The sequence below is a fragment of the Wolffia australiana genome, chromosome 3 (genome assembly GCF_029677425.1).
Source record: "Wolffia australiana isolate 7733 chromosome 3, ASM2967742v1".
Classification (NCBI taxonomy): Eukaryota; Viridiplantae; Streptophyta; class Magnoliopsida; order Alismatales; family Araceae; genus Wolffia; species Wolffia australiana.
In genome coordinates this window covers 2,017,554-2,029,093 of record NC_135837.1, presented here as the reverse complement: position 1 = coordinate 2,029,093, position 11,540 = coordinate 2,017,554, and the positions used below count along the sequence as shown (strand labels likewise).

At 36.1% G+C, this 11,540-nt stretch overlaps 1 protein-coding gene across 3 annotated transcripts; it reads right to left on the bottom strand.

The window, feature by feature from the left end:
- Positions 1–3,607: 3,607 nt before the first annotated feature.
- Positions 3,608–11,313, bottom strand: LOC144700591 (ubiquitin carboxyl-terminal hydrolase 6-like). Of its 3 annotated transcripts, none has more exons than XM_078572029.1 (18): positions 11,185–11,313; positions 10,111–10,256; positions 9,769–9,804; positions 9,574–9,678; positions 9,353–9,453; positions 9,142–9,268; positions 8,947–9,006; positions 8,800–8,867; positions 8,327–8,374; positions 7,762–7,870; positions 7,238–7,326; positions 7,080–7,149; positions 6,914–6,994; positions 6,783–6,836; positions 5,392–5,455; positions 5,185–5,304; positions 5,038–5,112; positions 3,608–3,840 (listed from the first exon to the last, which is right to left on the bottom strand). In XM_078572029.1, exons 1-18 carry the CDS (start codon positions 11,192–11,194, stop codon positions 3,785–3,787), a joined length of 1,419 nt encoding a protein of 472 aa, XP_078428155.1. In that variant the 5' UTR covers positions 11,195–11,313; the 3' UTR covers positions 3,608–3,784. The 3 variants fall into 3 exon arrangements, with proteins under 3 accessions (XP_078428155.1, XP_078428157.1, XP_078428158.1); XM_078572031.1 differs by having other exon boundaries at positions 5,401–5,455; XM_078572032.1 differs by having other exon boundaries at positions 5,410–5,455.
- Between the last annotated feature and the right edge of the window lie 227 nt (positions 11,314–11,540).

Genomic DNA, 11,540 nt, shown 5'->3' with positions numbered 1-11,540 from the left:
TCTCAAAAATCTATGAAATTCATAAAATAAGGCTTCTGCCATTAATTGATGATTTATCATTTTAACCCTAAATGGTGAATGCTGTGGGTCTAGACTAAAAATAGGTGACAAAATTATTTAAAACCATATTTTATTTCCCTAATTTGATGTTATCAATATTGTTGGTTTTTACTTGCACTTCTAGTTGTTTCAGCTCAATTCAACTTAAAATATCATCAACCAATCATGAATCCGAGAAATATTTGATTTTTATTTGTGTCAGATGAATGATAGTGATTTCTGGAAAAGATGGGATAACAAAAAAGAGATATATAGGTTTTGTTCTCCATTTGAACCTGCCTCACATTAAAACTTGAAATGTCAAGCAGTCTTTGGGATAAAAGATTGTTTATTCCTCCATTAAAAATATGAGAAAGTGGTTAAAAATACTCAAGTAGTTAACAGTTTCTTGGGCGCATTGTTTAGGGCAGAGGAACTGAAAAGTCCAAAGTTATACTTTTGATTTCATTTTTTACGTATTTTGTTGACATTTTTTTCCTTGGGATGCCTTGACCCTCTATATAAAATCATGCATGACCGTTGATGAACATGCATGAGAAGTAAATTTTCGTTCAATCTATCCATCTCTTATCGTATTTTCCCTCATGTATTTGTCATCCCATGTTTCACATGGTCCATTCCGAAAAAGGTTCTCACCCTTCACATGGAATCCTAGGAAGGTATTAAATTTCATCCCATGGATGAAACATCTTTTTATCCTTGTGTGCCCAACCCACTTATGGTGCCAGAAAAGGAACCACAATGACATTTTTAAATTTGAAAATAATGCCTTTGAACTTATTATATATTCATTTGTGGTAGTCAGAAATTAATGGACCATAGGATGTAGAAAATGAGTCCGAAATTTTGTGAATGGAGGATGCTCATTCATTGCTGTGTATTAAAAGTCCGCAAGTTACTACATTTCATTCAATACCCAACAATTTGAAGATGACATGGATCCAGGGGCTTTGAGAAATAATTGTGAGTCATGGTTTCCCTCTAAAGTCCTATGCCCATGAATTCTCTAGGTCCTATGCCAAAAGTCTGAGAGCAACATCTTTGATACACTATAAATTGTAGGCCAGGTGAAAGAAGTGATTTTGATATCTGCCAAGATTTCTTCATAATTTTACTGGACAGAAAATTTGAATGTTCAAGAAACAGAAAACCACCTCAAAGTAGAAAATCACATGGACCTAGTGGTGGATAAGGATATGAGTATTTTGCGCTTATGTACTGTCGTATTATCTTCCTGTCCCAAAACTTAGTCAGATTAGTTATACCTTTCTCTCCAAATCCTTCAAAATAGTTTTTGATAAATCCATTACCCATCTCTCCCTATCTTCTTCATTTGTAGATATCTTTTTGTTGGATAACCGATGATAATTTTGGGTGTATGATGACCAAAAAAGGAGAAAAAGGAAGATTTTTTGGATATAATTCAAAATAAAAAATAAAGGAAAAGCTAATGCTTCAGTTATGATTCAAGGAATTTATGAACTTAGAAAACTTATGTCATTTGAATTAAGAATTTAAATTTAATCATTTGAAATAGAAAATTTCATGTGTTTCGTTTTCCAAACCTTCCACCTGATTTAAAGGGGAAAAATAAAAGATGCGAAAATGGTGTATAATCTCTATTATGCGGGGAACTGTGTAAGATTTGAAAGTAGGCAAGTACCTTTTCTTTAGCAATACAAACTCAAGTTGAAAGTTCGCAAGTAGTGGAATAGGATTTTCAGATGGAAGATAGTTGGCCATTTTGATTTAAGTCCTAAAATTCTAGGAAAACTGATGAAATGTGTTAGCTGAAGTGATGGTATTGGCTGCCCTTAAGGATTTAATGTAATTGTATTTGACCTTGGAATTATGTTTCCTAAAGTTGATTTAAATAATAATTGTCTTGGAAAACATGTCCACCTATGGTTCTCACTACAAGTTGTCTGGATGAATCTCTACATTTGAATTGACTTTATTTTTTAAGGCATCTACCAGTTGAACACAAAGTTGGGATCATTTTAGTTAGGAAACCTGATACAAATCAATCCATGTCACTCGAGTTATTAGTCAAGTCTAGTGTTTTTCCAACCAATATCCATCCGACATCTGGTATCGGACAACCAATATCCGATATCGGGGAAGAAACGGGACGGTATCTGATATCGGATATTGGATATTGGACAATATCCGTTTTTTAAGAGTAGATGGATATTGAAGACAGATATCGGATGGGTGAGGATGATCTGGATATCGGATACCAGATATCGGATTTCGTTATCCGGATATCGAAATCTGGGATCCTCAGAAAAAATTGAGATCGATTAACATTTTAGATGATCTACATTTAGGAGACATGTTTTCTTCCATATGGGACAATAGGATTTGGAGTTCAATGAACTCTGAATCCTATTGTCCCATATGGAACAAAACTAAAAATTTACGCTGTATATATAGAACGAGGTAGGAAACACATTAAATTATTTAATAATATTTTGTAAAGAATTACTATATCGTTACCTTATTTAGGAGGTATTTAATATACAAATTTATTATGTTAGTACCTAGCTCAAGAAATACAGTGCAAGGTTTCTGTTTTTTCCAATATGGAAGGAAATAAAATATTGAGAGGTATGTATTAAACAGGCTACTTTCTAAATCAAAAGGCCTACTGTTAAAGAGCTGGTCCACATATATCCTCTACATATTGTCGCACTATGGTAATAAAATTATATTTTTTATTTGGATATCAAAATCTTATAACTGATATCATCATTCTCCCCGCGAGACGAAGACGGACGACGACATCGAGACGGATACTGATATCGGATATCGTTACTGAAGCAACCAATATGCGATATCTATATCCAATATCTGGATATCAGGGAAAACAGATACCTAAAATTTGAAATCCGATATCTGTCATCTACATCCTAAGCATGTAATAAATCCATACTAGACCATCTAATCCAACATTGACAAGAATTGCTCTTTTCAACCATAGAAAGTTTGAGAAATTATATCATCTTGAACTAGATGAAATTATCCGATAACCAATAGAACTCAACAAAACTTTATCTTAGCCTTCAAAACTTGTGATCAACATCTAGAAATTGTAAGGTTGAATTTCAATGATTATATTAATGTGGGAAATGAGCTATAAAGTGAAATACGAAATAGGTTAGGATAAATTACAAATGAGATAAGGAAGATCAACATAGATTTGGGCATTATGAGGAATAAAAATGTATTTTTTTCTGGGTTTTGACTACTCTACTTTAATCTGGTTTTTTATTCACCCACTCCCCTCTTTTAGCCAATTGTTAGCCCCCTCAAATATCTTGGGCATGCAAAAGAAGCAAAATTGATTAATGAAGAGTGATTCAAAAGAGAAGTGGAAAAATCAATTTCCCTAACCAAACTAGATATTTCAATGTGAAGAACATACTTGCAGTATGAAAAGACAGCTCTCAAAATATGAGTGAGGCTATTTCTTTCTTCACTAGAAAACTACTCTGATTCATTGTTTTGGAGGAAAAAATTCTAAAAGGGTGTCTTCATAAAAAACTGCGAGGGAATAGAAGTTATTTATAAAAATAAAGATCCTGATTCTCCAAAAGTATGTTTAAGATACATATGATGATCAGTATGAAATAATTTTTCCAGCTAAATAGCAAGTAAATTTCAGAAATTGTCCAGCCAATGTAATAAAAAAAGAGATAAATGACTTAACTCATGGACCCACTTAGAACTCCACAACCCGGGCTTTGTACATGCAGATGTAGGCCATGTGCCAATCACCTGATACAGTCAAACAACACGCTTACTTAGAACATGACAGATGCACGTTCAAATTAAAATTGTAAATTTAGTTTATTTAATGAATATAATCCAATTATATCATAGCAATTCAAGTAAAGTTTATATTTCATCTTAAGTTAAGTCATACAAAATTTGGAATGCGATATTTGATAGGCAATACTAAAACATTTCCTAGATGTATAAAATGATTGAATCATCAAACAAAATTCCCAGAAAATACAATTCAGGGAAAATGCTGATCAGAACACAATGAAGATAAGAAAGATAAAACAATGAAGAGAACTTAGGCAAAGCCATAATGACCGTGTGAAATTATGGCATAAACAGGGACTGAATTTCACCTTGTTGAATCTGAAGATTGATTGCAGTCCATCGATTAGAAAAATACACGATAAAAAAACAAAATGACATCCCAATAGGTAGGTCAAAAAGACCAAAAAGTGTCCATCTTTATCAAATTTACAAGATTGCCATGTGGAATGATTGATAGGCCATGCTACAATCATTCCAACGACATTGATCTTTGATTGAATCATTTAAGAACAGATCGCCAAACCTAGGCTTACTATCCAACCCAAATCAGCTACTGTACAGATGTCAAACATTTTCTAAGAGCAAAAATTTATGCGCGTCAGACCCCAGGACATTTGAATTTCCCATTTAATCTCAACCCATGAGTTGGTCTTTAATCTGTGTCAGGCGTCCCTGGAGGCTTTGAGAAAGACAAAAGTTCACTATTTGATGGCAAAAAGGCCAATATAAATATAGGTTATAAGTCTATAAGGCTTGGCCCAATCCGTGTCATTAAGAAGACCTCTTATTATTGGATCATCTTAAGGGCATATCTATAGGTATAGAAACATTAAGGGTTAATAAATATCATAATAGATTAAGGGACATTCACAAATAACTAAAAAGGACATTCACTCATTCTAACAGGCCGAAACCAGGTTACAAGTCCATTGGACCTGGCCCAATCTGTGTCAATATGAAGATCCATTCTTTGTGGATCATTTTAAGGGCAAGTAAACAAAGATAAGGGCGTGAAGAATTATTTATAAAATAGAAAGAGGGACTTCTTTAAGAAATAGAAAAAATACACAACTCAAACTTTATTAAGATAGGTTCCATTATAGCGCCAAGAACAGGCCAAAGGTGAGAGCATCTGGGTCATACCTCCCCCGGAAAGCTTTGTAATTTCTTCTTCCCGCCGTTCCGAAGGACGTTCGTCATCGAACTCAATCCATTTACCTGAGATGGAAGGAACGAAATAATAAGAGAGAATAGAAGTGAATTTCGAGAAGGTTCAAGCCAGTGATTTACCATTTTCTTGTTTTATCCATGCAACGTAGTGTCCTGAGTCAATGCTACGGCCCTTGTGGGTCAAAACGGCGATCAAGTCATAAATTCCCGTCAGATGAGGCTTTTTCTCAGACTTTCCAACTGTTAAAAAAACAGGAAAAGGAAAACCAAAACATGGGAATCCATATAAATATATCTCTCTTAATCCAGTTAAATTGGTCAGTGTACCTTCTTTACCTTCATTACCTTCTTCCATTGGATCATCGGGTGATTCTCCAGAATTGGATGAGCCCTGAGATTTCCCAAATCAAACGTGAAAAATCAAGAAAATGAAATAAATGTCAATTTTCATAACCACCCACACCAGAGAACTAGTTAGTGAGGGAAGAAATTAATTTCTTGTGTTCTTGACTTTTGGAATTTTATGGAATTTTATAGGACAGTAACAAACCTTGATTTCAGTTTGTTTATCATAAACGCAGATTGCTCCAGTAATAGTGAGTTGGATAGGGATCTCTTGAGTGAGAGAAAGGGAGAGGGTAGATATTGATGTAGAGAGGGAGGGGAGATCAATCCAAAGGAAAAACCGACTGAAAGACCAGGTGAGACGATCACAGGGATGCGAAAGTGAGGGCTCCCTATTTAAAGGGAAATACGAACATGATACCCAAATCACCCCAACTAAGAAATCAAAGATCGTATCAATATTTTAGATAATGTAGGACTGTTAATATCCATGTAATCATACAGGATGATCAATGTCAGTAGCATCATCGTCACTGTCGCCGTCATCCATCAGTTAACAAGGAGTCACCATTGTCGTCATCCGGTTTTCAAAAGTCATCACCATCATCATCATCCATTGGCTTTCATTTATGCTGATGATGGCCACTTAATAGCCTTATTGTCTTTGTCATCCAGTCTCAAAAGGCCGTCATCATTATCCCTATCCATCTGTTGAGTTCGCTGCCGTTAGCAGTCTAAGCAGCACATGGATGATGTTGATAATGACAAAATTTAGGGACGATGATGAAGAGGACGTCTGCCACCCCTGCTCATCAGACTGATAGGATCCCAAGCATGCCAAACAAAACCAGAACGAAATAGCATCCATAAAAGGGATAGATTTGCTTTTCATCCTAGTCCCAAAAAACCTAACCTGCACGAGCACCCTCCCCAAAACAGATGTGTAGGGTTCAGCATCCAGGATGACAACAATGAGCTGGCAATGATGATGTCCTCCAATGTATCATGAATTGCAGATGAACCCTCATCATAAAACTGAATCCTCCGATGATGAATTCATCAGTCATTTGATCATCTTGTCATCACCTCATCTGTGTTTCATTCATCTGTACCAAATTCCGAAGACGATGCAGTGACGAGTTTGTGATTATCCACCAATCCAAAGAGAGGGGCCCATAAACCCCAAAATTGTGGCCCATATTTAGCATAATTATTCCACAATTAAGCCATCATCGTTACAAAATCTTCGGACATCAGGAACAGCAACGACCAGGATAGTATCACGGACTAGTACTGACATATGAATGAGACAAACAAAATAAATATCTCAGCTAATGATATAAAAAGGGTACGGAAAAATTTTATCTTAGTACCGCTGCGTCGGATTTCTTCAGTCCAAGCTTAGCTCCTTCTTCGTCACGAAGAACCTTGTGAAAAGAATGGTGTCTCAGGCAATCATCTCATTGAATTCCTCATAAATCACAGGAATTTAACAATAGGATACCTGGCGAGGATGCTGTAGCTTCTGGCGAAGTTCATCAAAGCAAAAATCGTACACATCCAATTCCAGGGGATATGTAACTTTCTGATAAAATATGGTATTCCTGGCATGAAATTTCACATAGAAAGATATGGATAAAAAGCAACGAAAAAGAGGGTCTTGCACGTACACGCAATATTTTGGCCTTCTGGCTTGACTCCCGTTTCCAGAAAAAGCGGACAAATTGAACAGTCAAATACCTGTGAAAGCATGCCATTTGAGCATACTTATTTAAGTAGTCCATCCTCGAAATTCCCTACCAATAAAAGTAAGAGTCGTGGAACATACCTTGGAAGTTCATTAATACGTGACTCCTTCTGGTAGATTGCGGAACGCCCTAGGGATGGTGATGCTTTATCAAATTCTGATTTCAAGCCCTGTCAATTTCATTTATCAAAGTTTATGATTCAATCAGGACAGAGAATGATAGGGAGAAATGAATTCCAGAAACAAAACGCATGCAAAATAACCAATTTTGACATGGAAATAAATTTGAAATAGAAATACTATTCCGTGCCCTCAAAACAAGACAACAAAAGTGATATAATGCAGTTCCAAATCAGTGATATTACTTTCAGAAACTAGAGATGGAGAAAACATAAGATATGACGACCATTTTCAAGGACATTTCCTCATTATATCCTTTTTCAAGATCCTAAGAGTGCTTAGAAGAAATTATTCAAAAATTTCTGGGAAGAAATCTAATTATGTACATTAAACATACTTTCAGGCAGATATCAGAGCATTGAAGATAGCGACTTAGAGATTTTTAAAGTACATTTTTGTTTTTATATTTGAATATCTGCACTTACAATTTTTAGCCCCTCATGCAAATGGTTGACATCCTGCGAAATGTGGCATTTAAGCGAATATACAGATTCCATCTCTGAGCTTTCTTCACCACTTTCTGGGCAGTGTACCCTACAGATGAACAAGTTAATTTTGAATAGGCAATTAATAAAAGAAGTTGTTGCAAGATTTATATCTTATATATACTTGATTCATTGAAATTAATTTTGAAACCCCATTCTAGTCAGCCGAATATGTGTGGTATGAAAACTCCAGAAGAAGTAAAAGAAGAAGTTTGCTAATGGAAGATTGACAGAAACTTGTGACTCGGCAGGCCCAGTTGGGTAGTTTGGTGATTACGTCTAGGGGCCCATATGGGTCAAACGAGAGATTGTGCGGAGACATCAGAAAATCACAGAAAGTAGAGAGCGGTCAGAGCTCTTGGTCAACCTTCAAAATATATATATAAACATATATATATGTGTGTGTGTGTGTGTGTATTCTCCCTTCCTCCTAAAAATATAAAGGTACATATCAAAGATTTCCGGAAAGAAAACTACAAAGAAAATGCAGTAAAGATCGACGCACCTGCTCACAAGATCTATGCCGAAAAGCCCCTTAGCCTCAGTTCCATCACTGTGGCAGAAGATAACATTGAGAAAATATGCAGAATTGATAATAAAATTTTGGCAAAGAAGAGAGAGAAGGATTTCATGAGATAACAGGCATGAGAGAATGAAAGAAGAAAACACAACGGGGCCACCTATCCCAACAAAAAAGAGAAAAAGAGTGGCCAAAGCAGGCCCAACAAGAGAATACAGAGGTGGGTCGAGATAGGCCCAAAAGGGGAGAGATATAAGGCCTACTCATAATAATGAAACTATTTTTTTTTGAAATTATGAACTGTGATCACATGCCCATGCTGTGGTCACCAAATATAATAATGAAACATTAAAGCATTGAACATGCATGCAAAAGACTTTTTTGATATGGACGCAAGTCAACAAGTGAAAAACCAAAAGAATACTTATATTGAAAGATTTTGCAGGAACTACACGAACCTCGACTCCATAGCCTTAAGCGACTGAGACAGTGTATACATAAGTTGGATCCAACATTCTTCAGCATCCTACAGTTGATTAATTAGACAGAAAATGAATGAAGAGGGATGAATAAGCAATCCAGTTTAGAGCGAAAAGTATTAAAACCTGTTGCATATAAACGCCATTTTGCTGTTGAGCGAATTGAGGATATTTTTTACGTAACACCTGCAAAAAAGTGTCAAAGATAGTTAGGAGGCGTTTAAATGTTTATAAATATTTTAATATTCAAACATAACCATCAAGCACAAGAGTTTGAATTTATAAGATGAAATAAAATTAATTAAAAGGAAACAAGCTAACCGTTAAAAATGGCAGTGGCGCAACTGGACGAACATTCTGATCGAGCTCGTTAAAAAGATCTCTGGTGGCAACGGTCAGATTATGTGAAAGAGAGTCAACATCATTGCTTCGTGTGGAGTTTGTATACCTGCTCGAATTAATAACTTAAAACTAATGAATATAATACCTGAAATCAGACAAATAGATTACCGCCAAATAAGTAAAAGATTACTTGGTCAACGCAGATTTCAACTCTGGAACAGAATGCAAGCATTGCAGCGTTGAATTCATGTAGCAGGTGTTTCCCAAATTGTATAAACCGGCGGTGTGACCCTGATAAACAACACAAAATATTTTCCACTATGAATCGACAATTTAAAATTAAGTAAAATATGGAAGGTATTTTTACTTAAAACCCATATTCAGTAAACCAAACTTGATGAAGTTTCATACCACGGCAACAACTTGTTCCTCTTCTGGTAAGTCTTCCACGAACACAGGACTCTTTTCAGGAGCTTTAACGACATCAGCTGTGCCCATCATCATCAACTTTTGACCCTATTGGGAGTATTCCATAGAGAGAGAGAGAGACCCTTAATGGAGAAAATTCCATAGACAGAGAAAGTCCATCAAGAGAAGAAAAAAAACCTGCTTCACCCCAACGGTTGACCATTCTGCGTCATCCTGCGCTTCCACAAGACAAAAAATTATGAGACTTAAACAAATGTACGGGATAAAATTCAAAAATTACTGCATTTATGATTAGCATATGCCATCAAGGCTTGTCCACGGTCAGAATGACAATGATGAAATCGCCATTGTCATCCTAGCCACAGATGAAAAGTGTCATCTGAAAGAGTAAAAATGGAGGAAGAGATGATGATGACAACTCATTGTCGTCATCAAAGACAATGAGGATGACAAACGCGTCCTTGCGTCCTTGTCCACAATAAGGGAAACCCTATTCAAAAATATAGACGGTTCCTATACCTTAAGAAGTCCGCCCTTCACCATGATTTTCTGCCTTTCAGGAGGCACACCAGTCAAATCAAATAATTGGCATTTAAAAACATATGGAGGTAGATTTGTGTCTATTTCCACCGCTGGAAAAGTCTCCTTCTGCCACTTGACACTAACTACATTAGAGATAAAGTGAGTCAGCATGATAATTCACAAAACTTTCCATCTCATTCATTTTGATTAAAATCGGTTCCTAGGATCAGAGATCCTAAGAAATGGCTCGGAAGGCAGAAAAGTAATAAAAGTATCATTATACGACAACATTTTAACACTAAATATCATTTCCATGTGAATTTGCACAGATTGACTATGAAAGAATCATTATATAATTGATAAAACATATATGTTCATGAAATATAATATTTTTATGGAACTACATTTTTTTTTTCGGAAACAAGTTCAATATTTTCTCACATTTTGGACGATAGTTCGGTAGAGAAAAGGGATTTGAAGAAAATGATAAAGAAATGTACGAAAATGTAGCACGCAGGAAAAAAGCTTTCACAGAGTGGCAGGAATACTTTTTTCAAGGGATTCAAACCCGTGACTTTGTCGCACCATAATAAGCAAAAAACCAGAGAAAGGTTGTAACGTTTCCGGGTGAAAATTTCACAGTTCTGAACTACAGATAAATCTACGATGACACCGCAAACATTAAAGAAATAGTATGCCCAGAGATCGGTGCACATCGATGATCAAGAGCAAAGCTTCAATCAACTAATCAACTAGCGCAGCAACATATTATAAAAGGCAGACTTTAAACTCCACTTAAGCTTCCCCAGAAGTTCGGACGGAGTGCGGGACAACGAAAACCTCGAACAAAAATTCAAATTTTTAACAAAAGAGCACATCAATAAAGCGAATAAAATTACGATATATAAAACTAAATAAGCGTAGCAGTCAAAACCATAAGAATCGAACAACAGGGCCACCAATTACACTAATCTCAGTTCCAAATCGCGCAAAACCGCCAAGAGCAAAGGCGACAATGTTCATATCAGAATGAAGCGCCCAATAAACGAACAATATGACCGAATTCCTCACCAGTTAGCATGGCGTACGATCACGCCGATCCTTCGAATTCGAGAAGAGAGAATGGGAAGAAAGCGTCTTGAGCGAGACGAAAACCAAGGAAAAGATCGTCAACAAAGAACTTGTAATAAGAATTCTTCTCGGAATTTATATATAAACGACTTAGCCACGTGGAATCATCCTCACCGTCCGTTTAATCATCCCCCTTCATCTCCGCCGTCCACCGGATCTTCAGACCATATGGGCCTTTAACTGGGCCAAACGGGCTGATGTAATAAAGATTGTGGCCCAGAAATTAATAAGTATGAATAACTGTGAAAGTATTCAGATGGGAATTGACTTGGAAAAATGGACTAGCAGAAAATAAA